This window comes from Salminus brasiliensis, chromosome 4, assembly GCF_030463535.1.
Source record: "Salminus brasiliensis chromosome 4, fSalBra1.hap2, whole genome shotgun sequence".
NCBI lineage: Eukaryota > Metazoa > Chordata > Actinopteri > Characiformes > Bryconidae > Salminus > Salminus brasiliensis.
The window spans coordinates 33012017-33032478 of record NC_132881.1 but is presented as its reverse complement, the minus strand read 5'-3'; the positions used below and the strand labels follow the sequence as shown (position 1 = coordinate 33032478).

Here is a 20462-nt window from a genome sequence, read left to right as displayed (position 1 = left end):
CACATCCATCCATGCTTCCTGTTCGTCCTCTTCAACAAACCAACAACAACAACAACAACAAAAAGGCAGCCAGTTTGTTCTCCTGCTTGACTGCGGTTGATCCCCTGAACTTTCAGTGTGGGACAGCTCTCTGCCGCCAGCCTGCTAGCCCTCTCCACGTCCAAAGCTTTCTTTCATTTCAACTAGCTAACTCTCCAGTACAGACCCTCCCCCTCCATCTTTCCCTCCCTCTGCTTCTCTCTCTCTCTCTCTCTCTCTCTCTCTCTCTCTCTCTCCCCTCTCTCTCTCTCTCTCTCTCTCTCTCTCTCTCTCTCTCTCTCTCTCTCTCTCCCTCTCTCTCTCCCTCTCTCCCTCTCTCTCTCTCCCTCTCTCTCTCCCTCTCTCCCTCTCTCTCTCTCCCTCTCTCTCTCTCTCTCTCTCTCTCTCTCGCTCTCTCCCTCTCTCGCTCTCTCTCTCTCTCACCACTACTCACTGCATTGGTCAGTGAAGTTCAGCTCCAGAGAATAGCAGGGATCAGCTTTCGTTGGGTCGTACTTACTCTTACCTGCGAAAATCCAGCACTCGATTCAACCACACCTGCTCGATTCACACAACAGGACCTGTAATCTTCACAGGTTTGTTATACCTTCAACTGCCTTCTTTCTCTCAGTCTTTCACTTTGCATTTTATCTAAGCAGAACTGTGCTTGGTCCCACAGTTAGCTTCATTCTGGGTCAGTGGAACAAGAACAACATTTGGTTTAAAGGTCTCTGATATGTACTAACATCGATTCTGACACAGGGTGTGAGTAACATCTGGAATGCTCCATGTTTGGTTATTTGCTATAATGACAGAATTATGCAGTATCTAGTCATGGGGAATTTGTAGCTTTAATAAAAGATTCCAGGAAAGAGAAAATGAAGTAATAACCCTATTCCAGCTGTAAAGAGCAAATATTACATACTCCAGACCTTCTAACATAGGCTGTCAACATATCTGAAATGTTGGAAACCTTTTTTTTGTGTGCAGTTATAGTTCGAATCTGGACAGAATCGTCACTGTCAGGACAAAACTTTCCAGGTAAGATTTGTAAACTACTTTTAAACTACTTTTGGTTATTATATATTTTTTTACTACAGTATAAAGAGCAGCGGGCATTTTGCGTAAAAAACAATAAATAAATACATAAATAAGTACATTTAAAAACAAATGTAGATACAAAGTATTGTTCGGACAGTGACTTTTATGCTGAAAATATTTTTGTATTATATGTCAACCTCCAAATTATTCATTTCCATTCACAGAGGTGCAGTATCACAGCAGTGTGATAGGACCATGAGTTAAAAAAGCCCCTGCTTTTACTGCTGTCTGTCTAAATGGAAACTGGTATGAGAAAACAGGCGCTCGGGGTGGTCGGCTTGTTGCTGCTGTTTTTCTGGCCGTGTGCGACCACTCAGCCCTCCTGCCCAGTAAGGGCAACTCCACCAGAACTACAGGGGCCTGGAAATGGGTCTGTCCAGCAGACGGTGCCTGACGGGGCCTTCATGTCCAGCATTGTCCATTCCTTCCTGCGCTCAGTCCAGCCAAATCCGTTCCCAAAAGGTTAGTTCATGGTAACGGGTCTCTTTGTTCTCTTTAGGTGCTGTTAGTATTTTTGAACGTCATAAGAGGAAGACAGAGAGCACAATTGCTGTCTTTGTTTACGTAGCAACCTCAAAGTGTGGGGATCATTTTAGTATCAGTGTGACACTCAGAGGCCTGCCTCCATTCACAGTGACATCACGGTGTACCTTGAAGTTTTTGCTTAATAGAACTCACCAAACCTGTCATCTAGTCGAGGAAGGTGAATTCACGCATGTTGGTAATTGTAAGCGACTGGTTGTCAAGAGTGAAATTCATCATGTAAATGGTGACACAAACATTTCCAAACATTTGAATAATTCACCCTACAATTTCCCTAGTCTTTCAGCTAAACCCGGATATTAGTGGAAAATTCACTGTGATCTATTCAGCGATAAAGCGTCTTATGGTTTGTGTGTTATATTCTGATCATTTATTAATGTGAGTAAAATCAGGACTTTGAGGCAGACAGTCAACCTAAGTCAGAGCATGGAACCGCTTTAGAGTGTGGTGGTTAATCAGTTGTTAAGCAAAAATGCTAATAACTCTGCTGGTGGATAAATGTTAACTTTTTATAGCCTAAAGACAGTGTCATCACAGCTGTGATGAAATTTCCTTTCCTTAACAAACCTCACCTACGCACATGCTGACTAAACTTCTGCATTGCATTTTAAAGCAGGAAGAGAACAGTTACTGGAATAGCTGCATTTATGACACAGAGGATGTACATAATGAGTGATGTTCTTTTTATTTATTCCATGGAAGGAGAATTTATTGGTCTAATAAACAAACAAAATTTGATTGGCAAAGGGGAAGAGTCTTTTTTAAGAAACATTTTGAGCCAAAATTTATCTGGTTAATGTCAGTTTCTACGGATCATTAGCTAAAAAAATGAACGAGGTTGTAAACTACTTTCTACATCCTCTCTATACATCATCAGTCTGAGTCTGTCTGAATCACAACTGAACTCCTGAACTTTTAGATTCCATGGAAACAAGTCGACACTGTGTAGATGCTATAGAAACTCTATAGAGAGTTTTCAGATGCCATCATTGCTACTAAATGGAGCCTTTCAATAAGGAACTTTTTTATTTTGCTACACAAAGTGACTGCACTTATACTGAGAGAGAAAAAGTGCTTTATCATTCCTGCCTGAAAGTGATAATAATAGCGAATGTGTACAGTTAACACAGCGCTCCACTTACGATTAGCTGCTATTTATTTCTGGGCGGAACAGAGAGCAGAGATGTTTTGGAGACAGAGCGCATGAGAGACTGTGTAGCTCTGTTGTACCTTGTGTCTGAAACAGAGTTGGAAAAGGGTTTTACTGTGTTGCCTGTGGCCATGAGCAGAATTGACTTCCTTTTTGATAAAGTAACTAGTAGTTTTTAGTTCTTATGTCAGACACAATGCAGCATATTGTCAACATTTACACTTCACTGCATGTTGAGGAAGAGACCATATTTTGTGTTAAAAACACAGAAGCTGCTTTACTTGTTGTAAACACTATGAAGAAGTATGTGCAACATCCATTACATACAGGAAGTTGAACTGAAAATGGAAGGTGTAATAGAACCAATCCTATTGAATAATATATATTATTATTCTATATATTATTATTCTTGTATACGTATATATATAGCATTTTTTAGGCACAGTCAGTCCACATATTCCGAACTCTGGGCAGTACAGTCCAAATGCTTCTGATGGAGCACCGTATTGTGTCCAAATTTATTTTAAGCTAATAGTTGTAGGATGGTGAAGAATTCCGAGATAGTCCTCCCTTTTCATGATTCCATCTACTTGTGCAATGTACAGCCCCAGAGCATGATGATACCACCACTACATTGAATTGAGCCTTGCCAAGAAAGTGGTCAAATAACCAGCTAGAATTCTGCCAGAAGCTTGTTGATCTCTACCATCATTTAACCAAATATTTAATATGCTGAATGTATATTTGTGACTTTGTATGCATCATTTGTATCCTGTGTTGATTATATTATATATAATATACTTATTATATATACTATTATACAGACAACTCGGTGGCAGCCTCTTAAAACTGTAGATAGTGACACTGGTGTCCCAGCAGTTTCTAGTTCATGGCACGCCTGTACCATGGTAGTTCTGGGAACTTAATTAATGATCTACATGGGTGTATGTAGAATTTTGACCTTAAGTGAGCATCAAATATAATTTAGGGCTTTTTGGTAAAAGATATGTACACTCAATACTGCCATTACATGATGGCAGTTATGTGAGTGTATGTACTCCAGTCAGCCATAACATTAGTAGGTCCCCCTTGTGCATCCACAACAGATCTGATCATTTAAAACATGGACGGGGATGGATGTGGTATCTGGCACTGAAACGTTAGCTGCAGATCCTGTGAGAAGAGCCTTAGGTGCCCATTACCCTGTTGCTGGTTCTCCAGTTAGATACTGACCACTGCATACCATAAAACCACCAACAAGACCTGTTTGGTGTTTTAAAGATGTTCTTACCCAGTCATCTAGCCGTCACAATTTGGTCCTTGTTAAAGTGGCTCAGATCCTTATGCTAGCCCGTTTTCTTGCTTCACACATCACCTTCATGAACTAACTGTTCACTTGCTGTCTAATATATCCTTGACAGATGCCGCTGTAGATGAAGATAATCAATATTTTTCTCATCACCTAAAAGTCATGGTACTAATGTTATGGCTGATCCGTGCAAATATAATATATATTATATACATGTGTCAAGGTGTTTTTCTGGAACAAAATTAAAATAAAATATTATATTTTTGTCTTTATCAATGCACATTTTTAAATTGATGTTACACCTTTTATTTAATAACTCAAATGTCAGCTTTTTTGAGAAATGTCAAATGAGATTTAAGATGTGAAAATGTACTATAATAAACAGATTTATTGTGCATGGTATACAATAACAGATATAATTCAATCCGTGCAAGATCTTTTACAGAACTGGATTGGATCCAGTGTTCCTTCTGATATCTGATCAGAATTTTTACTACTGGTATCAGTGTAATATTACTACTGAGTATTAGATGAGTGTCATCACTACACTTATTGGCACATTTACTGGCATAAGTTTTTATTATTACCCTTCAGGAAAGCTACGAGAAAATGACTCTTTTTAAAACACTGTTTTAGATCCAAAGTTATTCTTGTGTTATGTACACAAAGTGTGTTATTGGAGCTCGGAGCAGCTTTTGCTTATGTTTGAGGTAAAATCAGTGGTAAGTGGAAGGATTATGTGACACTTGACCAAGACACAGCCTTGTTAATCTGTTCGGTATTTGTGTGTTACTGGATATGTGTGCACAATAATTCCCTTCTCCCTCTTTTGCCTTTTTAGATCTGCTTAGTACTATAGTGCATTCAAAAGGCACAACCGAGATGATCAAAGAGGTATGCATGAACAATATATATATATATATATATATATATATACATATTGAAAAATAATACACAACACAGCTACTTCTTTACCATGTTCTGATGATTTAACCTTAGGTTACATTTATCTTATATACTCTCCACAGTAACATGTGATTAATTTAACATTTGGCATGTGCTGATTGATCAAAAGGGCTCTTTAAAGATGACTCAACTCTGACTAAAGGCTATGTTTATGTTCTCTGCTTCCTCATAACCAGACATCATGAGAGTATAGTCATTTGTTGAGTAAACAATTGTTTGGCATTGTTAGTACTGTAAACACAGGTGTGGTAACAACTGCTTTTCAACATTGTCATCTTTCACTATCAAGATTTCCACAGTTTTGAATGGTCGAAATCTTACATGGTGATTTATGTGAGGTTTTAGGTCTTGCTAAACACTGGTACACTCAGTAGTGACTGTGCTAGCAGATTTAAAGTAATATATGAGTTTCCAGGGGTCAGCTGTGCTCCATATCATCTTTTTGTTTGCCATATCACAAACATAAGTGTGTTAAATGTGGTTCTCACATGTTCACCTGTTTGTGTGTGTTAAGGCTCTGCGTTATGAGACAGGCTTCCTGGTGTGCATTGCCATTGGGATCCTCTATATTTTCCTCATGCCTTTAATTGGCTTTTGTTTTGCCTGCTGCCGCTGCTGCGGCAATTGCGGAGGTCGGATGTACCAAAAGCAGACCAGCAACATCCACTGCAAACGACGACTCTTTTATTGGACAACTTGCATTTTCACTCTCATTATACTGTAAGTGCCATTGCAGCTGGATGTGAAATAAAGCCTCATTACTCTCTGCTCTTTTACAAGGATGCAAAACATACAGTGTTATAATAGGTGAATTTTATGCATTCAACACCCTCAGGTGGCTGATCCTGTGACACACCTGTGTTTTTCTTTTCAGTAACACACTTTAATCTTGGTAGTTTTTTTACCATAATTAGCAGGTTTGGGTAGAGTAGCCTAAAAAGTTATATCATGAAGTCTCATTATCATTTAATAGTGTAAATGCTGTTTTAGCTATAGATCTTCATTTGAAATTCTTAGTATGTCCAGCGTTTATTAGTATAGAAACTCACGTTTGTCAGGTGCTTTTCTTGTAATTTTAAAATTCTTTAGATGTGAAGTTAATCAAAATAAATTGAAAGTGAGACCTACGAGCAACATAAAACACAGTATAAATGCCAAACCAACTGAACAGAAAAAACACTGAACACATAAGTAGAACTTGGACAAATGTAGATTGAGTTCCTCTGAAATTTCCTCCGAAAATGCACAACTGTGCAAAATCTAGGTCAAAATGGACAGTCATGAAAATCATTTTGAAAAACTGTTAATCTCAGCACTCTCAGAGTGTGTTTTGCCTATAAAAATGCTACATACACTACAATAACTACAAGTAAAAGTGCATGCCTAAAAAAGTAAGAATAATGTATTAATTTGAGTAAAGTTACAGTTAGAAGAACACAGGTCTGTGAACATCACTTTTCTGTGAACATCACCGTTTTCTTCAGTTCTACCAGCAGCTCAACTGATTTAGTTTAACCCCTTAAACAGTCTATGGCCCGCTGCCCATTACCCAAGAATAGCCCTACCAGAAGTCCTTAATGATACACACCATTTTCTAAGATGATTTTGCACAGTAATATACTCAGATAACTACAAGAAATGCAGTAACTGAATTAAGTATTAACTGGTTACTACCCACCCATGATTTATGTAATGACACTGTATTTCCTTCAACTATTTCCTTAACTTTTACCCCATCTAAATATTCAGTTACATTATAAATACAGACATAGTTTTTTATGTGTATAATGTATGTGTTTCCTAAATACTTCTAATTCCTGTATGTAATTCCTGAATTCCTTTAGGGCAGGTAATATCTGCATGTTCTTTAGCAATCAGTATACAGCAGATGGTGTGAGAAACGGTGTAGGTGAACTCAACAACACGTTCAAGAGTCTACAAAGCTATGTCAGCACTGTTCCCAAGGTAAATACACTAATGGTGGAAAGCAAACATACTTCTTTTATGTAGGTGATTTTTTTTGCACTTGGATCAGGGAGTGTGGCTTAATGTGTCAATGTAAAAGTCAATGTAAAAATATGTTGAAGTCATGTTGGAGCATTTCTATTGGTTCTTTATCATGGCAATTGTAAAACAATATAAAGAACAGCCTCAATCTGGAACAGCTTTCAGAAATAAATTATGTCAAAAAGTGAAAACCGGCTGAACTGGATATAGAGGTTTTTGCATGACATGACAATGATATTCGGAAACAAATTCATAACATTTTTAATGTAATTCAAGTTGGAATAGTTTTTTTCTCTCTCATGTACAACACCTGGCTGATGGATAAATAATGACTAATGGAGTATTCAGCCACAAAAAGCCAGCAGTCTTGTTGATAAGACTTCACACACAGTTTGGGTTTGTTCTCTCTCTCTCTCTCTGTGTGTGTGTGTGTGTGTGTGTGTGTGTGTGTGTGTAACTGATAATTTGATATGTACACTTCATTTTGCATTTTCCCCGTATATCTCAACAGCAAATTGACCAAGTGGTGAAGGAAAGCTATGTTACTGTGGATGAAATTACATGTCATGTAAATGGTGAGTCCAAACATCCCACACGTGATTGCTGCAAGTGACTGCTCCCTGTAACTAAACTGTAAAAAAAACATAATTACATTAAAAACTTTAAAATACTCTTCCTGGTTGCCGCCACACCATATCATTTATAGTAACTCACTTATTTACAAAATCATTTCTTTAAAGAACCCACCATTTAGGGGACTATAAACTGTTGTGTCTTCTGTGGCACCTCTCTAAAGAACCCCTTTTAGTTCCACTTGGCACCATTGGTTTACTTTAAAAGGAGACTGTTTGGCTATGGAAATTACTTTAAACTGACCCAGGACTTTTTTTCCCTCACTCTACAGGAAGCGGCTTTTTTCTTGGCAAAGCGATCCAAAATGGTCTGAAAACCCCTCTTATGTCAGCCCTGGATTCTGTTACAATGATGGCACAAGGTAGAAGAGAATATAGTTTAAAAAATTGTGAGAAATAACATACAGCTTACAGCTTACCTGCAACATTCAACTTACTTACGTATCTGTTCACAATAATCATGGTAATACTGTGCCAAGCTCTGCAAGAGTCAACATTCTTTATTTGCATTTTTAAGTAAACTCAATTAACTAAACTACACAGTTTGCTCCCAGCCCTACTTTACATGTGATGCTATTTTTAAGTTGTCCCCAGTGAATTCTGTAAACCATAGTAAACCAAATACATTCAGCAGTTTTCTTTCTCATTGTGGGTTCAACAGATTTTACTTGAGGTTTAATTATAGATTTCATGTTTCCACAATCTGTCTGTTTCACTGTAATATCCAAAGAACCTTAAATGTTACTGGTTGTATCATGGTGCTGGCACAGTCCTTAATTCTTCTTGCTGAGACTGTTACAGGCTGTAACTTGTTAGTTTGGAAATATGAAACTGTTACAGACTTTAACTTGTTAGTTTGAAAATAAGAGACTGTTACAGGCTGTAACTTGTTAGTTTGGTAAAAGGAGACTGTTATAGGCTGTAACTGGTCAGTTTGGAAATATGAGACTGTTACAGGCTGTATCCTTTTAGTTTGGAAATATTGTGAGACTGTTACAGATACATGTTAGTTTGTAAACACCATGAGACTGTTACAGATTGTAATGTGTTAGTTTTGAAACATCATGAGACTGTTACAGATTGTAATGTGTTAGTTTTGAAACATCATGAGACTGTTACAGATTGTAATGTGTTAATTTTGAAACATCAAGAGACTGTTACAGGCTGTTAATCGTTAGTTCGGAAGCATTATGAGACTGTTACAGGCTGTAACGTGTTAGTTTGGAAATATGAGACTTACAGGCAGTAACGTGTTAGTTTGGATACCTTATAAGACTGTTACTGATTGTAACACTGTTACAGACTGTAACATGTTTGTTCTAAAACATTTGAGACTGAGGTTGTGAAATTTTAGTGTTAGTTCAAAAACATTCTAAAAGTTACAGACTGACATTCAGGGCCAGTTTGGAACTTACTTAAGTTTGCTTCAGACCTTCACAGGAATTGTTAGTTCATACCACCTCACTGTCTGAAGTATTAATTTAAATGTGAATATGTGTATTCTATTCTTCACTTCACTTACATGTAGTGTTTTAATGAACTTTCTATGTTGCAGTGGTTAACAGCACCAGTTTTTCTCTGCTGGGCTTGAATAACACGCAGCTGCAGACAGAGCTGGGTGCGCTTCAGGCTAATCTGACCTCAGTGAGAAATCGCATAAACGACACACTGCACAAATCAAACTGCTCGAGCTGTTACTTGTTTCAGTCGAAACTAGACAGCCTGTCCCTGGACACAAGTCTTAATGTAAGTGTAATCTGACCAGTCATGTGGAACAAGTACAGAAAACCTGACTAGGGAATTGAATAATGAGTGTTAAGTGGTCCACGTGGCCTCTCGAGGCTCTTTCTTTGCTGTTTGTCACTCTTGCACAGGACAATCAGTGGACCTAACAGTATTAGCAATTATGAGAAAACAAGAGAAAAGGTATTCTAGCGTACCTAGACACCTTATATGATGCCACAGGCACTGTGTGGATTGTTAATGTTTTTGCCTCAGCTTGCCTGACTGTGATTACTCACTTTGTGCACAGTGGGCGTCACTAAATACAGTGCTAGATGAAAAGCACATCTAATAAAACATAGCTTTAACATACAGAAAAGATCAGTCTCTCTCAGTCTCTCTCATCAAAGGCAGACACAAAAAGCATACACATAGTACAAACAATGGTTTGCATTTCCAGTGGAAGGGTTTGTGAATTCCTATTCATTTAGAGAGCTTAAGACTTCATAAATACCAGTTACTCAGATGATTTGTTACAGTGAACAAATGTAGGAGGTGGCCTTTCAAGCGTACACACCCCATTGAATAAAAGTGGAATAATTACTGCCCTCTGGTGTTAAATGCACGCCAAGTCAGTTGAAAGTGTGTACAACAGTATTTTCCAATTTTGGACCATATCGTTACAGTCTCTCTTCATGGAAACGTAGCACATTGGCATCACATTTGATTAATTGTTCTGCTGTGTCTCTCATAACAGCTGTCCTTCCAGAGTGATCTTCAGTCTGCCGTGGACCAGGCTGAGAGGGCTGATCTGAATGCACAGATAAAGAAAGTAAGATTTAAGATAACGCTGCTAGAAATGAGTTAGTGCGATAATTAAGGATGGACGATATGGTCCAGATCTAGACTTTTGGTGTACATGTTTAATACAACAAGATGAAATGGACAAAATGGACCATATTTAGAAATGAATGAGAAAGTGAATTTTACTGTCCAATTCAAAATGTACTAAACTAGTCAATTTAGGAGGGAATGGAGGTGGCGGTGGTCAAAGAAATAAAACAAGACAATGCTACTACATTGTATACCTTCATCAAATCATTCTAGTATAAGTGCTTTTGTTAGTGCGCTACTGTAGTACTCTTTCCAGTGCATATGCTGTTTCATCCCTAATAAATCCCTAATATGAATTCTTATTGAATGTGAGCTAGTTCAGACATTACCTTATACTGACCACATAGTGACATCCACTGCTCTTTCACAGGGAAAAGACTTCTTTGACAGCATTCCCCAAGTGGTGACAAATGAAACCAGAGACAGTTTGCAGGGTAAGCGCTAACTGGAGAGGAATGCAGTAGTCTATTGTTTGACATTTCCTAGGAACAATGGTTTCCATCTATTTGGCCTGTCTCTTGTACTGTTCTGAGAAGTGTGTATTTCCTGATGTTTACATTTGACCTTTTAAACAGAAGAGTAGAGCAGAACTAAAGAAGAATATCGCTACTGTCACACAAAAAAACCCTGCACCTCCATTTTTACCGTTTTTCACTTTTTGACATATTTTGAATTTAGCATGTTCTTTACATTGCATCATGATCATTTGAATAGAAATGCTCCAAATTACTTGAAATAAATGTTTTCTACATTGACTTCTATTGAAAGCTTTTATGCCTTTTATGTTTTTTATGTGTGAAACTAAATGGATCTCTGTTGTGTTTCAGGGCCCTATAGAGTACAGCATTCATTGTTCTAATCGTAAAGTGAAATTTGAGCGCGATTTTGAGGGCAATGCAATCTCCCAAAATGCACTTAGAATTTTTTAGCAACCAACGTAGCTCACTACATGAGCTTGATGTAAACTCTGGAGACTCTTTGTTACTTTCTTACAACATTTGTTCATATAAGCACATGATAGTAACACGCCACCAAATGTCATGAACTTCTGATATTTTCCATTGTAGTTTGTTGAACATCACCAAGCTTAAGTTGCTAAGCGACATAACACATTATTTAATGAACAACACAATGCTTTTACTTACCTTTAGTTTGTTTGTGTGTGCACGCAGAGCTTTATACAATGGCTTTAAACACAGCTTAGCCACTCATGTTTGTTTGTGCGAAAGGTGTTTCATGGTGATGATGAGGAAGTGTCCAGATTCATTTGTGTTTCTATCACTATTTAAGTAATAGTTGATTAATAGTTAATAGTTTGGCATTTAGTAAACTAAATAGCCCATCCCTATATAATGTAATACTAATGAGGGAGTAGTGATCCGTTTTGATCATAGCCATTGATTTGAGTTTAGTTACAGTTCGAACATTTCTTCATAAAATTAGGACCCAGAGTGGTCCCTGCGGAATAGACCAAAGGATCGTTGGTTTGAATACCGGTCATGCTGCTATCCATCAGCAGCCAGGGCCCTGCTCTCTCTACTTTCTCCACTTTATCCCAGTCACTCTAGTGCAATGTTTGCTGATGCGTCAGAGCCGAGTACACAGCACTTTCCCTGAGCGTGTTGGTTGCTCTGTGGTTTTGCATTGGCAGAGGTTTGGAAAAAGAGGAGATGGTTGGCTGCGCTTGTTTCAGAGGAGGCGTGTGCCCAGTGTCGGGAGAGTTGCATGTGTGCATATGTATGGGTCGAGTAATTGATGCCTCAAATCGGGGAGAAAATAGGTGAAAACCTGTACTGTGCTAGTTAGTAGTTAGTCTGGATGTTAGGAACTTGATTATTGAGCTGTTCTTCAGACCTAAAGTCCCTAACATGCCTTTGTACTTTTATGGTTTTTAAAGGGGTCCAAAAGCAACTCGAAAACGTAAAGAGTCAAGTCTCACAGGTGACTAAAGATCTTCCACTTGACACACTGAGCAGTATCTCCACCTCACTGGGAGAAGCGCAGACGAATGCCAACAAGTACACTCCAACAGTAAAGACTGCAGAATATATCAGGTACAGTATCAGGAATCCTAAAATCATGCTGATTATCTAGATAAATTGATTAACATATAGATATAGATTTATACATATCAGTTCTGGAAACTGTTGGAAACATGAAGTGTTTGTATGTGTATATAGGTGGAGTGTCTCATTGGTCCTGTGCTGTATGATTCTGCTGGTGGTGGTCTGTAATCTGCTTGGTCTTCTGCTTGGCCCAGCTGGATTGCGGCCTAAGAGTGACCCCTCTAATCGCTCCAGTACAGCTAACTGTGGAGGTCTCTTCCTCATGGCGTGAGTACAAACTTCACATGAGATCTCTTGCTGTTTTGCTGTAACTGGCCTGTTTCTGTTTGATTCACTGTTAGTGCATAAGAACATAGCTTATGCTTTATTAATATTCAAATAAAACATCATGTAATTTTTGTATAAAATAATTTTTGTTCTAAGTAACTAAGTGAGCAACTTTCTTTTGATTGATTTCAGGGGTGTTGGCTTCAGTTTCCTATTCTCCTGGATCTTTATGATAGTAGTGCTGATACTCTTCGTAGTGTTTGGTAACACTTACACCCTCATCTGTGTGCCCTGGAAGACCCAGGAACTTTTTCAGGTAGTCTCTGCAAATCAACCTTTTGAGATATTTGGCGCTGTAGCTGTCGCTAGTGTCTAGCTTTCTTTTGGAGCATTGCTGTGGGGATTGTGAGTGTTAGTGAGATCACAGTTTTGAATGATCATCACCCCACCTCATCCCCAACTCACCAGCTCATCCCAAAAGTATTGGATGGAGCACCATCACTTCAGAGAACACAGTTCCGCTGCTCCACAGCTCGATGCAGGGGGGGCTTTATACCCCTTTACTTCATGCCTGTCGTTGGTGCCAGACATGGTGCCAAAAGGATCATGTTTATCTGCTCAAGATAGTCCTACAGGACTACAGGGGCTAGACAAGCTGTGTGTGTACATTTTCACAACTGTGTCAGCAGTGGGTACAACTTAAAGTAGCTGAATGCGTTCATTATAAGGGGTGTCCACAAACATTTGGACAAATAATGTATATTCATCTAGACCTCACTGTATTAGTTGCTCAGATACAGATGCATTAGGCTCAGAACCTTCAGATAAGTTTCAACACATATCATCATCATATAATCATCTAAAGTACATGTTGTTTTTTCCATTATGTAACTGCCTGCGTGTGTCCGTGCATGCATGTATGTGTGTGGGCGGGTGACTGTGTACGTGTGCGTGCTTGTGTTCTTTAACCACAGCTCATTGACACTCCGGGTGTGATTCCGGGATTCCAGCTGTCTGAAAGTCTAGGATTAAAAACTAACCTGACAGTTACCGCCATGTATAAGTAAGTCATGCAAGAACAATGATGCTCTGTCCAGACATCACAGGCAATGCCTGTAGAACATCTACCCAGTTTGTACCTAAACAGTGGGTTCGACACCTGGGCTCAGCAAGCTGCCACTGTTGAGCCCATATGCAAGGCCTCTTTACCCTCTCTGCTCCCCGGGCACTGCAGTGATGGCTGCCCACCGGGCATGTGTGCCCACTATCACTGTGTGCTTGATCACTAGTGTGTATGTGTGTGTGTTCATTGCATGGTTAAAAGCCATCACAAATGGTAAATATAGTTGTTTTGTCTTGTCTTGTCTTGTTGTCTTGTCTTGACAGTGTTTTATAACCAAACAAAAACTTGTTGTCTTGCAGATAGATGTTTTTGATTAACCAGGTTTCTAGGAACACCCACCGTATGCATGAAATTGGTTGGACCTTTTTTTGTGTACAAATAATTTGGAATATCGGCCTTTGCAGTCGACTTGCTTATTAAATAAATCTAACATTTCACTGCTGACCTATTACTGGGAAGTAGTAGCCAAGCGACAATAAAATCTGAGAGTTGCTTCTTCAAAAGGCTTTTAGCGTTTCAAAAGGCTTTTAGCCTTCAAATGGCTTTTAATTACAGACATTAAGAAAATTAGTTGTGTTCTCTCTTCACCAAGGTCTTGCCTGGGATGTTTTATTTTGTTATTCTCATTGATTTGCTACTTGCATTTTACTAACCAAGCATTTGCTTCCATATCCCAAGCCAAAAAATAAGTCATGTTGCCCCTACTCACATACTTGCTCACTGTATACAACTTAAAGTTTTATTCATTTACATTCTGCTGATTCTGAGACGGCAAGTGACTGAACACACTAAAAAGAGCAGCAGATTAAGTAAATATATGTTCTGGAAAAATACCAAAGAACTCTGGCAAACTGGGTGTGTTTGGCTCTGGCTTCAAAAAAGGGGAATTTGGAAGGAGGGCTGAGTTTGGCTTTCAGAAGAGTCATGACCATGAGAAGGAAGTATGCATTCACAGTTAGGGTACATTTGAGAATAGGTGCTTCTCCAATATATACAAGGTCATTTACAGTATTTAGAGAAGCATATAAACTGGTATTTTCTGTACAGTGATGGTAATGGGAACCAACAGTTTCATGTAAACAGTGTAATGTGGTCATAATATGACATAATATTAGCTGGGCAATATGACAACATTTTATTGTATCGTGACAAATTGTGTTATCGTGGTGCACAATATGCTTTTATGAGTGTATCATGAATATTGTCAGTGCTTAAAGAGTTTAATTACAAAGAGTGTAATCAGTCTTATTTAATTCAATAGAATGAAGCATATTTTAAGTAAAAATCACATTACTCAGTATGAGAGAATATTTGGATAGCAGTTTTCAACACTTTTTTTACGATGTTAGTTAGATGTTAGTGCATTTTGTCTACATGACAAAATATTGAGATAAATATTGTTTATCGTGAAAATGTCTTTAAATATTGTGATATAAATTTTTCCATATCGCCGAGCTCTATTCACAATAGTACATGAGGTTTGTGGTTTATTATTTCTAACCAGATTTCTGGTTATTATCCTCATCTATCAAGGAGTGGGATATATTAGGAGTCAAATTGTGATGGCAGCTGGTTCAGAACATCTCCAAAACATCCAAAACAGGCATCTAAGGCTCACTGATGCGATCCACAAAGTACAGGACTGAATCTGATGCTAATGTTTTGGTGCTTGGTACCACAGGTCCCCTTCAGAGGTATTGTGGTGTCTGTGCCCCAAATAATCAAATCTGTTGGGTGGCACAAGGAGTACTACTAATGTTATGGCTGATTGGTGTATATTTTAATTACATAGAATTTCTTATTTGTTGAAACACCTTTTTATAATTAGACTGTCATTAGATACTGTAGTGGTTTTCCCACCTATTGTCTGGGGAGCATTATGGAATTGTTATTAATGTTGCATCTCTTCAACAGAGACTGCCAAATGAACAAGTCCCTATGGAACACGCTACATCTGGCTGAGATTATTGACCTCAATGACTTTCTTAATGTTTCCAAAGTAAGGACCTGCTTTGTTTGTAGACTTCCTACACAGTTATTTCTGGAACCTGAAATTTGCTTAGACTTCTCTTTTTCTGATCCTGGCAGTATGCAGTGCAGGTCAAGCAAGAATTTGAGAAGAGTCAGATCAGTATACCCAGCCTCACTCTGCTGAGTTCAGAAACACAGAGCCAGCTGCATAACTTCTCTGCCAGAGCCAGCAGTGTGAACTTCAGCAGCATCATTGAGAGGGTACAGTTTCTCACTAAAATCAGCATATACAAATATTTACATTCCATTAATGTTCATGTAACATGTCTATACCATAAATGTGATAAACACTAAACTGTATTTTTTCTATTTGACTTTTAAGATTAATACTTTGTCAAACATTAATTTGAATTTGACTGCAAACGAGTTGGAAAAAGTGGCTGACAATCAGGTATGTGTTTGAGATGACTATAGTCTATGCTAATTATATGACATACAAGCTATATTTCTGTAAATTGTCCATGAATACTAGTCTGACCATATTTTGTATTTAAATTGGAATGATTTATTTAGCATTTGTTTTGATTCACAACTGTAACATAAAATAGCCTATATTTAGCAAACCTTTTCAAGTAAGAATGCTGATCCTGGATCAGTTAACATCTTTTACATAACCCTGAACTAACCTGATCTTAGATCTTAGTACTTTTGCTCTGAGATGCCTCGCAAATGAGGCCCAGTGTTGGGTGTACACACAGGTCAAATACATTATAAACAGGCAAGCTAGAATGTTAACTAACACACAGTACATGTGCTAACTATTTTAAATTCTCCTAATTACCAATAGTGTTTTGCTTTGCTGAGCCTAGCTGTAAAATATTTCACAGGAATTAATGTTTTGAAAAAACTAGATATCCGTAACTGTATAAGCAAAAACTGTGGAACAACCCAAAGTTGTAAGACCTTATTGTTTGGTAGGTAGCAGTAAAAACTAATAAAGACTGTCAATTATGCAATATTTCTAAATAATATGATGTTACTTACTGTTTAGACCAACAACAATGTAAAAGCTGAACTCAAGAAGGAGGCAGATGACCTGAGATCCATCCAGACTTACCAGATTAATCTCATCATCAGCCCTCTGGTGGTATGTTCACTCAGTACAACACCGCAGCTACATTTAGATTGGATCTTATTGTGGAGTTGAGACATACATACACAAAATATACCTGCTTGTTTTTTTTTACAGTGGCAGCTGAGGTCTAAAATTGAGAGTATCAGTGGCAACGTGTCACAGATCAATGTAAGTTAACAGTCTAAGAAAACACCTCATGATTTACACAGTAAATGTGTTTTAAACACATACATTACATTTACACAGGTGTGGGTATTATTCACATGTGACCTGAAGGACTACAGCTCAGTTTAGTGTTTTTCTTGCTTTGGTACGATTGGTTCACCTCATTAGAGAGATATTTTACAAGCTCCTTTGTATAAGAGATAAGATAAGATAAGATAAGATAGTCCTTTATTAGTCCCGCAGTGGGGAAATTCACAGTATATTGTTTCACAATACATTTAGAATGGAGTTTAGTGCCTATGCTATAATAAAGAGACACATTTCTGAACAGAAACCTTTTTGCTCAACAATTGATGATGTAGGGTACGGTGAAGGACGTTCTGCAGAAAGTCAGCTTTGCTCAGGATTTTTTGAACAACAATGCAACACAAATAGTGAAATCGGTAAGTGTTCTGTTCATTCTGTCACATAATGCCAGTTTTTGATCAGAGTAAACAAAATGGTGTTTGATTACCTGCTCTGTATCATTCTGTGGAATCATACAGGTAGCACCAACTAAATAAAGTTTCTTTAAAATAGTTAGTTTAAGCAATAATACACAAGAGGGGGTGCTGTAAAGTGGAAATATCGGCACTAGTGTACTGCAGCGATAGCAGGTGATTGCCGAAGATTAGTACACCAGTGCCAATATCTCCCGTTATATCTCCCGAATCTCAAATGTATTTCTGCAATTATATACCACAGTTTTGTTATCGCTGATTATTGTTTAATTTCAAGATCAAATCATATCACACCTAATTTAAAAACCTAAGACTCCCAGTGAGCAAGCCAAAGGTGACAGTGGCAAGGAAAAACTCCCTTAGAGCTGGAGGAAGAAACCTTGGGAGGAACCAAGACTCACAAGAGAGACACATTCTCTGGTTAAAACTACTTAAAAATTATTGGTTGAACCACCACCACTGTTTTACTGCTCAGGTGTGCAAAGTAATACATAATTGAATAATCACAATAATCGCAATATAGTATAACTTAATCATAGTAGCGATGGCAAGAGGAGTAATGATGGTCAATGGCAGTAATAAAAATTGTAGCAGATAATTAAGAGTCCATGTAGTTAGATTTTAACATAGTCCGTAGGCAGGCAGCAGTGGCAGGTGGGTGGGCAACTGGTCTGTTTGGTGGGTGGGTTTGAGAAGCAACGGTCAAACATTAAGCAATAATGATTGCTACACAAAGCTGCTAAAAATGAAGAACTTAGCTATGGTGCTGCAGATCATGCTGTCTGATGGCACATCACATTTGTGTCTCAAACCACACAGTGTATTCTTGCTACTAAGCTAGCTAGCTGTCAAGCAACACTTCTGCTAAGTATTGCAGTGCTTTAAAACCACTGTGTCTGTGTTTTGTGTACTTGGTGCAGTTTGGAATACCGTGTGAACAATAGCATAAAATATCCAGTATTTAGCGCTAGCTTTTATTTTGGAAGTGATTTGGAAGTATCAGGCTGATCATTAATAGCTTCCTTTTGCCAGTCCTTTTACTTGTATAATCATAACACTGCTGCTTTATTATGGCTGGTGTTTTTGTCTTCTGTGCGTATATGGCGGAGTAATACATGAAGAACTTCGGTCATATTATCATGCAATACTGGCACGCCCAGAATGCCTCTGGGGTCGGAACTAACTGTGGTATAACGAATAATATACTGTACAAGTATGATATTAGTTCTGGATGGTATAGATAATATTTGATATCACAATTTTTTTCCAAGCATATCATAGTATGGCAATATCAAACAATATTTAAGTTTACATATACAAAGTTAAAACACTATGTACCCGTACTCTATTCTAAAATACTGTGTTTTGACAGGCTTTGTTCTGATTGGAAAGTCTTTTTCTGTTCTGCTTCTCCTGACATGACATTAAAGGTTATATAAAAGAACAACACAGTAAATGTTAACCAGACCGAAACCACATTTGCAGAAAGGAAACTTTGTCTTTATTTATTAAACTGCTGTCAAATAAGTGAATACACTAGCCAATGACTTACATTTTTTATGAGTACTGCACAATTCTGTAACCAGCACTGGTATAGCTGACGGTTGGTTGGTTGGTTAGGAATCATTATTCATGCAAAACATTAAACCACTAAACATTCCTCTACAGAAAACAAGTGGGTTCATAGACGATCAGTTGGGAGTCCTCACAGCATTCGCTACATGGGCAAACCAAACAGTAAGTTTCCATTTTTCATTTCTCAAGAATTCGGACACGCCGGTAAGAGTGTTTATAATTACGGTGTACACTGTGCAGTTGTGGTGCAGGGTGGCATGCCTTCAGCCTGAATGAACTTTTTATTGTACCCTATGTCAGATCACTGACCAGGTGGGTCGCTGTGGGCCAGTGGCTGCGGCTGTCAACACAGCAGAGAATTTAGTCTGCACACAGATAGTAGACTCTCTGGTAAGACCTGCGGTTCATGTTGCTGTCTATTCATTTTGTCTTCTTTTCTACTAAGGCCTTGCACATGATTGCTGTAACACATGCAGCTCACTACCTGATCCCACTACCTTATTAACTGACCATATTCTCTGTCTCCTTTGTATCCAGAATGCCTTTTGGTTCAGTTTGGGTTGGTGCATGGTCTTCCTCATTCCCAGCATTATCTTCTCAGTCAAACTGGCCAAGTTCTACCGTCGAATGAAGTACACCGATGTGTACGAGTAAGAACATAGTTAAATCATTTTCATGTCACATTTCGGTTTGCAGACAAATGCACTTAAGTGTGTCTTAGTTTGTTAACACTTGTTAACTCTTGTATCTTCTTTTCTTTGAAGGAACCACATAATAATGGACCACATTCCAAGAGCTAATCTGAAACATTACTGAAAGGGAGTACTGTACTACTATACTGTAGCATTCACTGTGTCTGTACTAAAAGCCTTTAAGCACTGAATTCTCACTTTTAAATGGACTGATGAGTGAGATTTACACACACTGGATGCAGAGTTCAACTGTTGAATGAAAAAGGAAAATGGCATGCCTCTTGGATTGAGCACATTCCAGACGTGGCTTAAAGATTTTACTATGTGTAGTATCTCCACACTCGTGGCTATGAATGTGGAAGTTGTTAAAACACTCAGGGCCTTTTAAGATACTTTGGATCCTTAATCCATTTTAACAAAGTTTGTGTATATATATGTAGATTTTCAGACTTAATTTAATGGCAGTTTGGAACCGGTATTAATGCACTTTGTGTTCTCTCATGCAGTCAGATCAGTATGCCATCATTTTTAAAAAATGTGCTTTGTTTTATAAACCATTCTATGGATAGTGTATCTACTTGTGTTTTGTTCACATTCAGCCAGTCAATAAAACATCCCTTCCGCAT

At 38.1% G+C, this 20462-nt stretch overlaps 1 protein-coding gene across 1 annotated transcript; it reads left to right on the top strand.

The window, feature by feature from the left end:
- The first annotated feature begins 488 nt into the window (after window positions 1–488).
- On the top strand, window positions 489–20461 carry prom2 (prominin 2). The gene is made up of 25 exons (XM_072678094.1): window positions 489–614; window positions 1009–1059; window positions 1284–1581; window positions 4963–5015; window positions 5602–5807; window positions 6932–7052; window positions 7606–7669; window positions 7999–8088; window positions 9282–9472; window positions 10206–10280; window positions 10713–10776; window positions 12240–12396; window positions 12523–12675; window positions 12868–12991; window positions 13650–13738; window positions 15713–15797; window positions 15887–16030; window positions 16152–16220; window positions 16821–16916; window positions 17019–17072; window positions 17432–17512; window positions 19238–19306; window positions 19445–19534; window positions 19682–19794; window positions 19909–20461. The coding sequence occupies exons 3-25, from the start codon at window positions 1356–1358 to the stop codon at window positions 19958–19960; spliced, it is 2466 nt and encodes an 821-aa protein (XP_072534195.1). The 5' UTR covers window positions 489–614; window positions 1009–1059; window positions 1284–1355; the 3' UTR covers window positions 19961–20461.
- Window position 20462: the final 1 nt, after the last annotated feature.